Genomic DNA, 17,839 nt, shown 5'->3' with positions numbered 1-17,839 from the left:
AGGTGGGCATAGAAACCCACTCCAGTATTCTTGCCTGCAGAATCCTATGGACAGAGGAGCCTGGCAGGCTGCAGTCCATGGGGTCACACAGAGTTGGAGACAACTGAAGCGACTTTGCACACATGCACTCTGGGACCCAAGGTATAGATGATAAGGATGACTTTGGCTGTGGTAGCAATAAACGTTAACTAACCAAATCAGCTCTCTTCATTTCTCTTGCTTTCTGTCTTGGTTAACAATAAAAACTAATGTACATTAAATGTTCAAAACACATTGTTTTCATTTTAAGCTATAGAATAATAAACTAACAGCAACAGGACTCACATTTTGTGAATAAACAGGGAAAAAATGAGTAATTCCTTTCCTGATGTGAATTTCCAGCTTTGCATCTTTTACGCTCATTTCACTTGTACTTACACTCATCTTCTCTTTTTGAAGTGGAAGTTCACACTGTGTCCAAACCATCCTTATTATGCTTTGAAGAAAAAGAGGAACTTGTCGGTATTTGCCCTTCTCTTACAATCCCCTGCCGGAAATGGAAAGACTTCAGACCTACAAGAATACTGGAAATTGTGATGAAACAGAAAGCAAACGAAAAGAAATTTTATTTTCATTTTTAGCCACACGATGAGAAACTTTTATTTTATAAGTGTCTTTTGATCCATCAAGAAGAGGGCAACCGGATGCTCAGCCAGGTACGGTGGGGACAGAGAATGGGGTATTAAGTGGGTTTTGGAACCAAATATTGACATTTGGATTTACATTCATTTAAAATTTGTTTTTGGTGGGTATGAAGCCTTAACTCTAAAGAGGGCAGTGTTGCATGACTGGTTGGATTTGCAAGCTGGGAGACTTTAGGAGTCATGAGTCTGGTCTGCTGGGGTTTCATCCAGTTTTTAAAAACTGAGGTTTAAACTAACGTTAAGTCAGAGGGGTGCATTTGTGTTTACTGTGAGACAAAGTGAGGGGAAGGACTTTGAAAATACTTTGGGTCATGAGACTTCTGTTAGAGTTGCAAAAGTTCAGAGCTGAAAAGCCGTGGGGGCACTGCTCAGTCCATCCACTCCCCTGAATTAGGAGAAAGCTGCTATCTAGACAGAGAAGTGAAGGATGCTTAGAGGACCCCTGTTATTGATAGGGTCTTTACAGACTTTCTCTGTTAATCCTTACGACCCTGGAGGAGAGAGGTGGAAAATGCAGAGAGACGTCAAGTGACTTGCTGCAGATTATGCAATGATTGTCTAAAGATGGGATAGGACCCCATTTTCTGCCACTGTTCCCTTAACAGTTCAGTGACCTTCTATAATACTAATTGTGTTAGCCTGCTCTGGCTGCTGTAACCAAATACCACAGACTGGGTGACTTAAACAACAGAAAGTTATTTTCTCACAATCCTGGAGGCCGGAAGTCCAAGGTAGACAGAATGTCGGCAGGTCTGGCTTCTAAGGCTGCTCTCTTAACTTGCAGATGGCTTCCTTCTCCCTGTGTCCTCCCATGATCTCTCCTTGGGGCATGCATCTCTCAGGTCTCTGTGTGTCCAAATCTACTCTTCTTATAAGGACACCAGGAAGATTAGAGCTTCAACATATAGATTTCAGGGAGGTGGGGTGAACACAATTAAGCCTGTAACATTAACAGTAACAATAATCTATGAGATTGCTGGAGTCTAATGGAGATCTAAGTACATTCTAGACTACAGCCTTTTTACTCGAAAGGGAGAAAGATAATACCCACTGATCATCTCTGTCCCAGCTGCTTTTCTGTTTAATCTTATTTATTTGTTTATGACTGTGCTGGGTCTTCGTGGCTGCCTGGGCTTTTCTCTGCGGTGCGTGGGGGCTACTCTCCAGCTGTGGTACGCTGGCTTCTCATTGCTATGGGTGCTCTTGCTACAGAGCACAGGCTCTACAGCTCTCAGGCTGCAGCAGCTGAAGCACATGGGCTCCGGAGTTGCGGCTCCCGGGCTCTGGAGCACAGGCTCAATAGTTGTGGCTTAGCTGCTCTACGGCATGTGGAATCTTCCTGGATCAGGGATCGAACCCGTGTCTCCTGTATTAGCAGGCAGATTTCAATTCACTGTACCACCAGGGAAGTCCTAACAGCTTTTTTCTAATTTTATCCATAGACTGCAGAATGCTCCATAGACATGAGTTTTATGGGTCCTGAGGAAATTCAGTTCTAGGGAACTCATGTAACCATTCTGAAGAAAATACCTATTTTTAGAATTAGTCTAAATATTATTTTCCAAAGCACAAATATAGGAAAAGGACTTCTTCTATGTAATTCAATTATTCTCTGGACATTTTGCTTCAGGTTGAGGGCTGGGGGTGTTCAGAGCCATAGTCAGGGCCCAAGGGAGCCAGCTGGTCACAGTCTTATTCTTTATGCCAGTAGGTAACAGAGTGGATGACCTGAGCTTTGGACTATAGGCAGCATTTATTCTTGAGAGAAATAAGTAACAGGTCAATAGTCTGACTAGGTTTTCTAATCTAGTCACAGACTTCTCTGTGGGTAGGAAGACTCTCTAGTATCCAAACTGAATATGAATTTTTAACATCTTTAAAATCAGCTGAGATTCCTGCCTGATGATCCACGTAAAGTTTTAATCACTTTTGAGGACAAGGTGACTGGATGGCTAACTTTGGGTCTAGTTTATTCTGTTTATGTGTGAATATAAAGAACTTTTTGCCTCCTTCCTCTATCTCCTTCCTCTTTTTTCTGTTCTCACTTAAACTCTGACCCATTAAACGGAAGTCTGACCTATCAAGGGCCGTGTAGGAAGGGAAGGAAGAGACTATAGCAGCTGTTACCCTTTCTGTGTACCAGTCACTATCCCTTGATTGAGGATTCCCAGCCTGTCGGTGCTAGAGCTGGAATTTACCTCAATCCAGGCATCAAAATGCAAAGTAGGCCCTTGCTCACACTCACGAGTTGTCCCAATCCTTGTTTTCAGGCTCTTTTCCCCATAGTTCTTACCCTGTGCAGTTTCCTCTGCCTAGAAATAGCCTTTCCCCTTTATAGCCTGGTAACTTTGGTTTCATTTAAGAATATTCAACACTTGCCCCCTCCAGGCAGAATTAAATATTCCTCCATGAAAGCCCTGCTGCTGCTGCTGCTGCTGCTGCTGCTGCTAAGTTGCTTCAGTCATGTCTGATTCTGTGCAACCCCATAGATGGCAGCCCACCAGGCTCTGCCGTCCCTGGGATTCTCCAGGCAAGAACACTGGAGTGGGTTGCCATTTCCTGCTCCAGTGCATGAAAGTGAAAAGTGAAAGTGAATTCACTCAGTCTTGTCCGACTCTTTGCGACCCCATGGACTGCAGCCCACCAAGCTCCTCCATCCATGGGATTTTCCAGGCGAGAGTACTGGAGTGGGTTGCCATTGCCTTCTCTGATGGAAGCCCTACTGACCTTCAAACTCTTATTGACTTCAATTCACAATAAGTAAGACATCACTACCCAGTGCCAGGATATATAAATAACTGAAACAAAACTTTGATGAAAAAATATAGAATAGTTACAGCATTCTGATAGTTTAAATTTTATTTCACTTTTTAAATTATATTAATTGTAATACACTTCAGTTGATATCAGTTCAGTACAGTCACTCAGTAGTGTCCGACTCTTTGCGACCCCATGAACCCCAGCACGCCAGGCCTCCCTGTCCATCACCAACTCCTGGAGTCCGACCAAATCCATGTCCATTGAGTCGGTGATGCCATCCAACCATCTCATCCTCTGTCTTCCCCTTATCCTCCCACCTTCAATCTTTCCAGCATCAGTGTCTTTTCAAATGAGTCAGCTCTTCACATTAGGTGGCCAAAGTGTTGGAGTTTCAGCTTCAACATCAGTCCTTCCAATGAATATTCAGGACTAATTTCCGTTAGGATGGACTGGTTGGATCTCCTTGCAGTCCAAGGGACTCTCAAGTCTTCTCCAACACCACAGTTCAAAAGCAGCAGTTCTTTGGCACTCAGCCTTCTTCACAGTCCAACTCTCACATCCATACATGACTACTGGAAAAACCATAGCCTTGACTAGACGGACCTTTGTTGGCAAAGTAATGGCTCTGCTTTTTAATATGATACCTAGGTTGCATAACTTTTCAAGGAGCAAGCATCTTTTAATTTCATGGCTGCAGTCACCATCTGTAGTGATTTTGGAGCCCAAGAATATAAAGTCTCCTACTGTATCCACTGTTTCCCCATCTATTTGCCACGAAGTGATGGGACCGGATGCCATGATCTTAGTTTTCTAACTTTCTTAGTTGAGTTTTAAGCCAACTTTTTCACTTTCCTCTTTCACTTTCATCAAGAGGCCTTTTTTAGTTCTTCTTTGCTTTCTGCCATAAGGGTGGGTTCATCTGCACATCTGAAGTTATTGATATTTCTCCTGGCAATCTTGATTCCAGCTTGTGCTTCCTCCAGCCCCACGTTTCTCATGATGTACTCTGCATATAAGTTAAATAAGCAGGGTGACAATATACAGGCTTGATGTACTCCTTTTCCTATTTGGAACCAGTCTGTTGTTCCATGTCCAGTTCTAATTGTTGCTTCCTGACCTGCATACAGGTTTCTTAACAGGCAGGTCAGGTGGTCTGGTATTCCCATCTCTTTAAGAATTTTCCACAGTTTATTGTGATCCATACAGTCAAAGGCTTAGACATAGTAAATAAAGCAGAAATAGATGTTTTTCTGGAACTCTCTTGCTTTTTCCATGATCCAATGGATGTGGCAGTTTGATCTCTGGTTCCTCTGCCTTTTCTAAAACCACCTTGAACATCTGGAAGTTCACAGTTCACATATTGCTGAAGTCTGCTTGGAGAATTTTGAGCATTTCTTTGCTAGCCTGTGAGATGAGTGCAATTGTGGGGTAGTTTGAGCATTCTTTGGCATTGCCTTTCTTTGGGATTGGAATGAAAACTGACCTTTTCCAGTCCTGTGGCCACTGCTGAGATTTCCAAATTTGCTGGCATACTGAGTGCAGCACTTTCACAGCATCATCTTTAAGGATTTGAAATAGTTCAACTGCAATTCCATCACCTCCACTAGCTTTGTTTGTAGTGATGCTTCCTAAGGCCCACTTGACTTCACATTCCAGGATGTCTGGCTCTAGGTGAGTGATCCCACCATCGTGATTATCTGGGTCATGAAGACATTTTTTGTATAGTTTTTCTGTGTATTCTTGCCACCGCTTCTTAATATCTTCTGCTTCTGTTAGGTTCATACCATTTCTGTCCTTTATTGAGCCCATCTTTTCATGAAATGTTCCCTTGGTATCTCTAATTTTCTTGAAGAGATCTCTACTCTTTCCCATTCAGTTGTTTTCCTCTATTTCTTTGAAATGATCACTGAGGAAGGCTTTCTTATCTCTTTGCTATTCTTTGGAATTTTCCGTTCAAATAGGTATATCTTTCCTTTTCTCTTTTGCTTTTTGCTTCTCTCTTTTCACAGCTATTTGTAAGGTCTCGTCAGACCGCCATTTTGCCTTTTTGCATTTCTTTTTCTTAGTTATGGGTTGATCCCTGTCTCCTGAACAATGTCACTAACTTCTATCCATAGTTCATCAGGCACTCTATCAGGTGTAGTCCCTTAAATCTATTTCTCACTTCCACCGTATAATCATAAGGGATTTGGTTGAGGTCATATCTAAATGGTCTAGTGGTTTTCCCTACTTTATTCAATTTAAGTCTGAATTTGGCAATAAGGATTTCATGATCTGAGCCACAGTCAGCTCCCAGTTTCATTTCTGCTGACTGTATAGAGCTTCTCCATCTCTGGCTGCAAAGAATATAATCAATCTGATTTCGGTGTTGACCATCTGGTGATGTCTATGTGTAGAGTCTTCTCTTGTGCTGTTGGAAGAGGGTGTTTGCTCTGATCAGTGCATTCTCTTGGCAGTATTCTATTTGCCTTTGCCCTGCTTCATTCTGTACTCCAAGGCCAAATTTGCCTGTTACTCCAGGTGTTTCTTGACTTCCTAATTTTGCATTCCAGTCCCCTATCATGAAAAGGACACCTTTTTTGGGTGTTAGTTCTAGAAGGTCTTGTAGGTCTTCATAGAACCGTTCAACTTCAGCTTCTTCAGCATTACTGATCAGGGCATCAACTTGGATTACCATGATATTGAATGGTTTGCCTTGGGAACGAACAGAGGTCATTCTCTCATTTTTGAGACTGCATCCCAGTACTGCATTTCAGACTCTTTTGTTGACCATGATGGCTACTCCATTTCTTCTAAGGGATTCCTGCCCACAGTAGTAAATATAATGGTCATCTGAGTTAAATTCACCTATTCCCATCCGTTTAAGTTCATTGATTCCTAGAATGTCAACGTTCACCCTTGCCATCTCCTGTTTCACCACTTCCAATTTGCCTTGATTCATGGACCTAACATTCCAGGTTCCTGTGCAATATTGCTCTTTACAGCTCGGACCTTGCTTCCATCACCAGTCACATAGACAACTGGGTGTTGTTTTTGCTTTGGCTCCATCTCTTCATTCTTTCTGAAGTTATTTCTCCACTGATCTCCAGTAGCATATTGGGCACCTATCGACCTGGTGAATTCATCTTTCTGTGTCCTATCTTTTTGCCTTTTCATACTGTTCATGGGGTTCTTAAGGCAAGAATACTGAAGTGGTTGCCATTCCCTTCTCCAGTGGACCACGTTTTGTCAGAACTCTCCACCATGACCCATCCATCTTGGGTGGTCCTACATGGCATGGCTCATAGTTTTATTGAGTTAGACAAGGCTGTGGTCCATGTGATTAGATTGGTTATTTTTCTGTGACTGTGGTTTTCAATCTGCCTGCCTGCCCTCAGTTGATATCATGACGTGCTAATGATTTCAGCAGTTTGAAAAGTTGTCTTCAAGGAGACTCTCTCATCCTTTGACAGCTTTTCTTGCTTCTCTTGTCTCTGAAAGCCTCAGATGCCTGGCAGCTCACACAGATGCACTGGGGTCCAGGTCTTTGGTGCCCCATACATTAGTCATCTAAAAAGTTCCATTTTAATCTCGTTTATTTGTCCAGTGATGAAAAGTTTGGCCCTACGAGTATGACTATTTGTATCTTAGCTGGGTATTCGTCACATATTTGACATTTAAACAAATCATTTCAGACACCTCCCTCCTTTATATAATTTAATTTTTAATAATAGTCATATGACAGGATTAATGATAGTAATGGCAAAAAGGAAACACAGTGACAATTTTTTTTTAAATTTAATGTAGCAAAATACATGTAACATGATATCTACCATCTTAACCATTTTTTAAAAATAGATATTGGGTTTTATTTTATTTATTTTTTGGCCACGCCATATGGATTGTAGGGTCTTAGTTCCTGGAACCAATGCCTCTGCAGTGGAAGCAGAGTCTTGACCACTGAACCACCAGGGAACTGCCCTATTTTAACCACGTTTAAGTGTACAATTCAGTAGCAGTTATGTATATTCACACTGTGGTAGAATCTCCAGAACTTTTGCATATTGAAAAATTGAAATTGTCTCCATTAAGCAAAAATGCCCCATTTCCACCCTCCCAACATCTCCTGGCAACCACCATTCTACTTCCTGTTTCTATGAATGTTTTGGCTACTCTAGACATTTCATGTAAGTTAAAGCACATAGTATTCATTTTTTATGACTAATTTATTTCAGTTAACACCATGTCCTCAAAATTCAGCAATACTGTAGCTTATGACAGTAGCTTCCTTCCTTTCCTTGGGACAAGATAATCTCTAAATCTGTCCATGTTGCTGCAAATAGCATAAGTTCATTCTTTTTTATGTCTGAGTAATATTCCATTGTATATATATACAACTTCTCCATCTATTCCTCTGTTGATGGACATTTAGTTTGCTTAAACCTAGGAATATTATTCAGCCATAAAGAAGAATGAAATGATGTCATTTGAAGCAATATGAATGGATCTAGAGATTATCAGAGTAAGTGAAATAAGTTAGACAGAGAAAGACAAATATCATAAGATACCACCCATATGTGGAATCTAATTTTTTAAAAAGAGATACAAATGAACTTATTTACAAAACAGAAACAGACTTACAGATAATGACAACAAACTTATGGTTACCAAAAGGGAAATGTCGGGATAGCTGCTGCTGCTGCTAAATCATCCAGTGGTATCCGACTCTGTGTGACCCCATAGACAGCAGCCCACCAGGCTCCCCCGTCCCTGGGATTCTCCAGGCAAGAACACTGGAGTGGGTTGCCATTTCCTTCTCCAATGCATGAAAGTGAAAAGTGAAAGTGAATTCGCTCAGTTGTGTCTGACTCAGCGACCCCATGGACTGTAGCCCACCAGGCTCCTCCATCCATGGGATTTTCCAGGCAAGAGTACTGGAGTGGGGTGCCATTGCCTTAGCAGGGAGGGACAAATCAGGAGCTTGAGATGAACATACACACCAGTGATCTTCCCAACCCAGGGATCAAACCCAGGTCTCAGGCTGATTCTTTACTGTCTGAACCACCAGGGAAGTCCCAAACATTCACACACTACTATATGTAAATAGATAACCAACAAGGACCTACCGTATAGCACAGGAGATTCTACTCAATATTCTATGATAACCTGTATGAGAAAAGAATCTAAAAAAGAATATGTATATATGTATAACTGAATCACTTAGCTGTAGACCTAAAACTAACATTGAAAATGAACTATACTCCAATAAAATTATAATATTTAAAAATAAATAAAATATGATTCCAAGGTTCCAGGCATCAGTCCCAGTGTTCTGTGTCTTGCATAGCCCTTTCTGCCCTGAGAAATAGAAATTATATAACTTGTTTTCTACTATGCAGAACAGGGAGGATTCACAAGTCTGATCTGGTGAACTTCCAGGAAATAAATTTCAAGTGTTTATATAAAGCTTATTTGCACTTTCTTGATCTAGAAGTTACACAGGAAACAGCAGAGAACTGAAATAAACCAGGCTCTGAAGAGAGGGAACTCTAAGTGTAGGCAGAAGGGTTGAACTGTGACACCCTGTAGCATCCACAACTTGGAAAACAGGAGGTTTGATTCCAGGACTTAGGTGATTTAGAAGGTGCATCACTATCAATGTTCGCCATCATTTCCTGTTTCTCTGTTCCAACTGCTTTTGCTATGTAATAAACTGCCCTAACTTGTCACGGTAAAAATAAAACAAAATAAAATAAATATGGGAATGCAAACAATTCTCAAAAAGAAAAAAATTGAAGAATTTACACTACCTGATTTCAGGACTTACTATAAGGATACAGTAATCAAGAAAGTGTGATATTGGCACAAAGACAGACATAAATAAGTGGAACAGAATAGAGTCCAAAAGTAGATTCACAAATTCAATGGGTAAAAGATATTCTTCTCAACCAATCATGATGGAAACTTTGTATATCCCTATGGAAAAAAAGTGAAACTCAACTCCTTATCTCACATCATAACCAAGAAAATTATCTCACAATGGATCAATGGGGATTTCCCTGGTGGTCTAGCAGTTAAGAGTCTGTCTGCCAGTGTAGGGGACACAGGTTCAATCCCTGGTCCAGGAAATAAAATCATACATGCTGCGGAGTGACGAAGCCCAGGCACCACAGCTGCTGAGCCCACAAGCTCTGGAGCCCATGTGCCACAATAAGAAAAGCCACTGCTCCAAGAGGCCCATGGATCACAGCGAGAGAGCAGGCTCCACTTGCTAAAACGAGGCAAAGCCTAGGAGCAACAGTGAAGACCCAATGCAGCCAAAAATAAGCGACAAATAAATGAATGGGACCTAAATAAAATCTAAACTTACAAAACCTCTAGAAGAAAGTAGATGAAAATCTTTGTAGCTCAGGATGAGAGTGATTTTGTTGATAGGACACAAAAAGCATGAATCAAAAAAGAAAATTAGTAAGTTGGGCTTCATAAAAATAAAAATGTTTTGCTCTTCAAAAGATGCAAAAGAATAAAAGGCAAACCGTTGCACTAATCATATTTTTTATTTTCCATATTTTATGGAAGTAGAAACATATGTTTATAAAAATACTTGTCCATGAATGTTCATAGAAGCTTCATTCATGACAGCCAAAAACTGGAAACAAACCAAATGTTTATCAACAGAACTAATAGGTAAATGCATCTTTTCCAACAGTGAAATACAGCTCAGCAATTTAAAAAGGACTGAACTATCAACACCTGCAAAAAATAAGGCAAAATTTAACAGCACAAGAGTAAGTGAAAGGAGCCAGACACAAGAGTAACACTACATTTGTCCATTTACATGAACTTCTAGAACAGGCAGGGGGTTCCAGGTGGCTCAGTGGTAAAAGAATCTGCCTGCCCATGCAGGAGACTCAGGAGACATGGGTTCCAACCTTGGATCGGGAAGATCCCCTGGAGGAGGAAATGGCTACCCATTCTAGTATTCTTGCCTGGAAAATCCTACAGACAGAGGATATTGGTGGGCTACAGTCCATGGGGTCGCAAAGAGTTGGACACAACTGAGCACACATGTTGCCCTAATGGTCTGGCAGCAAGCGATGAGAATGAAGACAGACATGAAATCTGGTGCAATGGGTCAAGGGATCTGCAGCCTCTATTGGACTGAGGTGCAGAGTCCACTCTGAGTCCAGGTTTTATTCCTAATTGCAGACTACAAGACTTTCTTTGATCTTATCTTTCTCAAGACACTACACTGACATAGTCCAGATCTCCTTGTTTCACCCCCTTCTCAGCTAGTCTTGGGAACAATTAGCAAGTGTGTAGGCGGCGTTCATGCCTGATGCTGGCCCGGTGTCCAAGGTCCATGCTTTCACGATCCCAGTCATACTCCCTTCTGGGTCTGGTCTTGGGGTTTGTAACAGGCGATTATTCTAAGAAAAACATGAAAGATAATCATTAACACAGTTTCTTAACATATGCTGTTTTTCCAGGTGCTATTTCTGTGAAATTTCTCAAGGCTGTGAAAGTACATTATTAGGAATTCCCACTACACACACACACACACGTGCTAGAACAGGCAAAAGTAATTTATAGTTAAAGAAATCAGATCAGTGGTTGCTTTGATGGGGACTATAAAGAGGCACAAGGGAACTTTCTGCACTGATGGGAATTTTCTAAATCTTGACTGGGGTAAAATTAACTTCGGTGTGTACATTTGTGAAAGTTCCTTGTATTTTATTGCGTGTGAAGTATACATCAATGAGATTGATTTTTAAAATGAGGCAATTTTGGGACTCCCCTGGTGATCCAGTGGTTAAGATTTTGCCTTCCAGTGCAGGGAGTGTGGGTTCAATCCCTGGTCAGGGAGCTAAGACCCCATACGCCTCCTGGCCAAAGAACCAAAACATAAAACAGGAACAATGTTGTAACAAACTCAGTAAAGACTATAAAAATGGTCCACATCAAAAATCTTTAAAAAAATGAAGCAGTTTAATATTTAACTGGCACAGAAAGGTCTCAAAAACTTCAGTAAATGAAAAAAACAGATGTCAAACATTACGTAATCCGTGTTCTTCTTGGTGTGGAAAAAAAAAAGGGAAAGTGACAGTGGTTGCTTCCTGATAGTTTCTGTCTTGTTAGTTTTACAGAATGAGGAGCCATTTTACAGAAAGAAGAGGATAATATTGGAGTCATATTTGATTTCTCCATTTGGAAATAATATTGTCTTTTAGATATATAAAGCTGGGAAGTTTTTATTCAGAAAAAGTAAGTATACTAGAAATCAAACCTGCCTGATTACATAGTATGCTTTCAAATATGGGTGGTATTGAATAGAAAAATCAATTTATGCCTTCCTTCGATCAGTTATATATGGAATTGCCATCATATATTCTTCTGTGATTTGGAGAATTCAGTTATCAATATGGTGGCCTGTGATAAATGGCAGAACCACAGATAAGCCACAAAGAGTGATGGTTTTAAAATATTGGTCCCCTGCCATCACCTGCTTGAATATTGTGTAGATCTAAGTGGCAACCAAAACGTAACTCTTTCCACCTTGATGACCATGTCTAGAGTATGCTGTCCAATGTAGTTAGTAGCAAGTAGCCATATGTGTCTATTTAAGATGTGAATTCAAATAAACAAAAATTAAATAAAATTTAAAATTCAGTCACACAGTCACACAAGCCACACTTCAACTGCTCAATAGCCTCATATGACTAATGGCTCTACTACCAGACAGTACAAATATAGAACATGTACCATCTCAGAAAATGTGATGACATTCCAGCTGAGGTTAGCAGTAGGGATCAGCGACAGAGACAAGGGGGACCTTGGATGGGACTCTGGAGGTCTGAGCACCTGATGATGCAGTTCAGATCAGAGAGGCTGTGGGGTCTTTGGGAGCAGATATCCACTTGGATTTGTCAAGAAAGATTTGAAAAGCAGGAGCAGCCTAGCCCGGGAGAAAAGTAATGCAGACAATGTCTGAGAGTACGACACCAGAGAGACATTTCTCAGAGCTGGCAGAGACTGCCTGGGAGAGTTAGATCTTGGCAAGTCAGACATGAGACAGCTTTTCCAGGGAAACTCACCATGAGAGATGAGAGTTTTGCAGTGATACTCTTCAGAAAACACCAAATTTCACCTCAGATAAAATGTGCTACTCCTTTGAGTTGTGGCAACAGAATAATGGCTAACAATAGTAGCTAACATTTATTGAGCTATTACTTTCTATGAAATACTACACATGAATTCTCACTACCATTTCATAAGTAACATCTCAACTCCATTGTATAGATAAGGAACCAATGGTATACTGGAGCTGGTTCTTACTGTTTTATGAGACCTGATTGGTGAATGTTTATGCTTTATGCTAGCCAGCTGACATACATTGTTAGCTTGAAATTGGCCACAGTGGAAATATAATGTGCACATTGGTATGTGCTATGAATTTGGGCCTTTTCCCTCAGAGAGGCAGTGTTTTCCATGGTCGGCAGCGCAGCACTGAAACAGGCTCAGAGAGGCTTAGCAACTTGCCAAGGCTTCCCTGTTGGCTCAGATGGTAAAGAATCTGTCTGCCAATGCAGGAAACCTGGGTTTGATCCCTGGGTTGGGAAGATTCCCTGGAAAAGGAAATGGCAGCCCACTCCAGTATTCTTGCCTGGAGAATTCCATGGACAGAGGAACCTGGAGGGCTACTGTCCATGAGGTCACAAAGAGTCAGACTTGACTGAGCAACTAACACTTTCACTTTTTCAAGGTTACACAGATGGTAGCAACGGGCAGATTGTATGCCAGTCTCCTTGTTTGAAAGCCCAACATCTTGCCCCTCTGACCTTACTCCTGTACAGCAAGGACAAGATTACTCACTTTACTTTTTTATCAGAGAATAAAACATCTTGTTCACCAAGGACTCTGATGTTAGGAATGAAGGGCTTTCCAGAGCTCTGCTTGAAGGCCTGGGATTCAAGCATTCGGTGTTCCCATAATTCAAGATAGGTCCAAAGGAGGTGGTGGGGGGGGGACGAATGAACCTAATGCTCTGGCAACATGATGCTAGTATATATATTTTGTACAAATGAATAAATATGTATATTTCCCCTCACTTTCTCAGTGAACTTCATAAAGGAGAACAGTCAAGCTCTCATTCAAAGGATGGGAATGACTGTGATAAAGCAAATTTTGGATGAGCTATTTGTATGGAATGTTATGAATTACGAAGAAGTAAGTGTCATTTGCAGCGAGAAGTCTGAGCAGGACGCTGCGAGAGGGATCATTCACATGATTTTGAAGAAGGGTTCAGAAGCCTGTAACCTCTTTCTTAAATCCCTTGAAAAGTGGAACTATCCTCTGTTTCAGGAATTGCATGGACTAAGTAAGTATCAGTTTGCTTTTATATGTTCTACAAATAGAATAAACCACGAAGAAGATCCATAATCCCCATGACAGAGCCTCTGCTCTCCTCCCTTTTCATATTCCTGGGCTGTGAGCTTTGGTCACATTCAGGAAAAAGAAAAACACTCCCACTAGATTACTTGATGGTGAAGCCAAATAAGAAACTCCAAGGTCAGGGAATAAATGATTTAGCGTAGTCTGACTTCAGAATCAAACTGGATAATGAAGCTACTTAAGTAGTCAAAGCAAGGACTCACCTGGCAGTTCAGTGGTTAAGACTCCACACTCCACTGCAGGGGACACAGGTTCAGTCCCTGGTCAGGGAACTAAGATCCGTCATGCCAAGTGCCCACACCCCTAAAAAAGAGAAGTCAGTGCAGTTTCAACATTCCTCAATCTGATGAGGACCGTCTTTGGACAAGTGGCCCCGTGACTACCTACTCTGATCCAAGCTCCATGCTAAAGAGAGCCTGACTAAAGAAGCATGATTCTGCTTTTCATGAAATATTAATCAAGGTTAACTCTTGATTTGCTGAGCGACACCCCAGACCATCATTCTAAGCCATTTCCCCACTAGTCTCATGTACTTTCCTTATCCCAAACACTGGCTCCTCTCCTTTCCAATCAGCTGCTACAAAGTTTGGTGGTGGAAATGAAGAAACAGAAGGGGAATGAGGGTAAAGGCTAACAGGGAAAAGCAGAAGTAAATATCTGGAACCATTTCTGCCAGTCCAGAACTGGGGAATGAAATTAAAGTCAGATTCTCAGCACCACCCCTTCCTTCCTCCTCCTGAACGCTAAGTTCTGGGGACACACAGAACTGGGTCCTTTTTAACTCACCTCTTCTCTAACAGGTCTTTTTCATCAGATGTCAGAAGACGACTTAGATGATTTGGCTCAGGAATTAAAGTACTTCTATCAGAGCCCATCTTTTCTCAACTTCTATCCCCTGGGTGAAGATATTGACATCATGTTTAATTTGAAAAGCACCTTCACAGAACCGGTGCTATGGAAGAAGGACCAACACCATCACCGCCTGGAGCAGCTGACCCTGAGTGGCCTGCTGGAAACTCTTCAGAGCCCCTGCATCATTGAAGGGGAATCAGGCAAAGGGAAGTCCACTCTGCTGCAGCGAATCGCCATGCTCTGGGCCTCCGGAGAGTGCCAGGCTCTCACCAAGTTCAAATTAGTCTTCTTTCTTCGTCTGAGCAGGGCCCAGGGTGGACTCTTCAAAACCCTGTCTGACCAACTCCTGGATATACCTGATGTGATCAGTAAGCAGACTTTCATGGCCACGCTGCTGAAGTTACGGCAGAGGGTTCTTTTCCTCCTTGATGGCTACAATGAATTCAAGGCCCAGAACTGCCCAGAAATTGAAGCCCTGATAAAGGAAAACCACCGCTTCAAGAATATGGTTATCGTCACCACCACCACGGAGAGTCTGAGGCACATCCGGCAGTTTGGGGCTCTGATTGCCGAGGTGGGGGATATGACTGAGAGCAGTGCCCAGGCTCTCATCCAGGAAGTGCTGAGAAAGGAGTTCGCCGAAGGCTTGTTGCTCCAAATTCAGAAATCCAGGTGCCTGAGGAATCTAATGAAGACCCCTCTCTTTGTGGTCATCACTTGTGCAATTCAGATGGGGAAAAGTGAGTTCCACTCTCACACACAAACCACACTGTTCTGTGCCTTCTATGATCTGCTAATAAATAAAAACAGGCACAAACGTAAAGGGCTGGCTCCTAGTGAAGTCACTCAGAGCTTGGACCACTGTGGAGACCTAGCTCTGGAGGGTGTGTTTTCCCGCAGGTTTGATTTCGAACCAGATGACTTGTCCAATGTGAACGAGGATGTCCTGCTGACAACAGGACTCCTCTGTAAATACACAGCACAACGGTTCAAGCCAAAGTATAAATTCTTTCATCAATCATTCCAGGAGTACACAGCAGGACGCAGACTCAGCAGTTTACTGACATCTGGAGAACCAGCGGAGGTGACCAAGGGGAATGGTCACCTGCAGAAAATGGTTTCCATTTCAGACATTACATCCAAGTACAGCAACTTGCTCCTGTACACGTGCGGCTCATCTGCTGAAGCCACCCGGACTATTCTGAAACACTTGTCATCAGTGTATCAACATGGCAGTCTCTTTGGACTTTCTGTCACCAAGAGGCCTCTCTGGAGGCAGGAATCTATGCAAAATATGAAAAGCACCACTGTGCAAGAAATTCTGAAAGCCATAAATGTCAATTCCTTTACAGAGTGTGGAATCAACTTATTCCATGAGAGTATATCCACATCTAGCCTGAGCAAAGAATTTGAAGCTTTCTTTCGCGGTAAAAGCTTATATATCAACTCAGAGAATATCCCTGACTACTTATTTGACTTCTTTGAAGACTTGCCTAACTGTGCAAGTGCTCTGGACTTCGTTAAACTGGACTTCTATGGGGGGGCTGTGGCTTCGTGGGACAAGACCACAGAAGACATAGGCAGGACCCAAGATCAAGAGTTCTCAGGAACCTACATTCCCAGCAGGGCTGTGTCTTTGTTCTTCAACTGGAAGCAGAAGTTTAAGACCTTGGAAGTCACACTCCGGGATTTCTGCAAGTTGAGTAAGAAAGATATCAAATACCTGGAGAAAATATTCAACTCAGCTAAAAGCCTCAGATTGCACATTAAGAGATGTGTCGGAATGGCTGGAAGCCTCAGTTCAGTCCTCAGCACCTGTAAGAACATTCATTCCCTCATAGTGGAAGCCAGTCCCCTCAACCTAGAAGACGAGCAGCATATCACATCTGTGACAAACCTGCAGACCTTGGCTGTTCATGACCTACAGATTCAACGGCTGCCAGGTATTGTGAACACCAGCAGTTTAAGCTATAATACAACCTGGTTATTTACTGCAGAAATATTAGCTATCATTTGTTTTGCCTGAAATTTTCCAATAGTTTCTACCAGAAGTCAGGACCTAGAAGGGAAGTGGGAGGGCTTGGGAGAGAGTTCCTTGCTGGGGGAAGGCTGTCAGGTTGGGAGGCCCTAGGGTGGATTCTGACTGCATAGCTATGTGGTAGTGTGTACGGTGGTGTGTGAGTGTATGTGTGTGTGTAGGTGTGTGTGTGCATGTATATGTATACAGTAGGTTAAGCTTGTTTTCTGTGACCCCTCCATCCTGTCAGCATCTCTGTCTCAACCCAACACTCACTGCTTTCCTACCAAGTAGCACCTGTCCTTCTTTGAAGTCTGGGAGGAAAACCACCCATTAATTGATCACCTACAGAAGCTGCTGGCCAGTCATGTCACTAGACTCTTAACCAGGACATTGCAGCACACAACCAGTCCCACCTCTACCGCAAGTATCATTCATTTTGAAAGAAAATTCGTGGAACAGATTTTGTCTAACATGAAGAAATTCGAGACAACAGACACAATACATATGGGGTAAATCTTTCTGGGTAAAGGGGAGTTTTCACCAAATTCAAAATAACACTAAGGGTGAGGGTTACCTGTGTAGACCAGCCACATCTGTGTAGATCCCTCCTGTTAACCAGAGCAGGGGCTGCTGAGTTCTGTGTAGTTATGGTCGACAGGAGCCTTGCTTTATGTGACTGTAATCTGAGATTGGTTTTCATCCGCAAATGATTTCCCTTTTGGCTCTGCCTCACTTGTCACCATGTAGGGGATAAGCTATGCAACCTTCTACTCAATGCAAGAATCCCTTCTATGAGGTTCTGGAGAGTTACTCAGACTATTAAAATACCTTCTGTGCTAGAAGGCTTACCGTCTCCTCTTGATGGCAATTCTTTTGTGCCAATTTGGCAAACTGGTCACTTACAGGCTGAATTTGATCTACATATTTTTAAAAATTTCTTTTTTAATGTTGGCCAATATTTTGCTCTTAATATTTTAAATTTATTTTTTGAGTAAGGTATTCACATGGTCCGAATTATAAAACAATCTCTAATGAAAAGTCTCTTTCCTTTCCCTCTCGCCTCACAGTGATTCTTTTCCTTGAAGGAGCTGTC

General features: G+C 42.0%; 1 protein-coding gene across 1 annotated transcript in view; it reads left to right on the top strand.

Annotated features, from left to right (window-relative positions):
• Window positions 1–445: 445 nt before the first annotated feature.
• Window positions 446–17,839, top strand: part of NLRC4 (NLR family CARD domain containing 4) — a 44,196-nt gene continuing 26,802 nt past the window's right edge. The window contains exons 1-4 of the mRNA XM_040224578.1: window positions 446–695; window positions 11,562–11,687; window positions 13,540–13,800; window positions 14,675–16,669. Coding sequence (XP_040080512.1) covers window position 11,687; window positions 13,540–13,800; window positions 14,675–16,669 — 2,257 coding nt within the window. The 5' untranslated portion in view covers window positions 446–695; window positions 11,562–11,686. The remainder of the gene's footprint in view (window positions 696–11,561; window positions 11,688–13,539; window positions 13,801–14,674; window positions 16,670–17,839) is intronic.

Source organism: Oryx dammah, unplaced genomic scaffold, assembly GCF_014754425.2.
Source record: "Oryx dammah isolate SB20612 unplaced genomic scaffold, SCBI_Odam_1.1 HiC_scaffold_25, whole genome shotgun sequence".
In the NCBI taxonomy this organism is placed as follows: Eukaryota; Metazoa; Chordata; class Mammalia; order Artiodactyla; family Bovidae; genus Oryx; species Oryx dammah.
The sequence above is the reverse complement of the archived record's forward strand: the minus strand, read 5'-3'. Positions and strand labels throughout refer to the sequence as shown.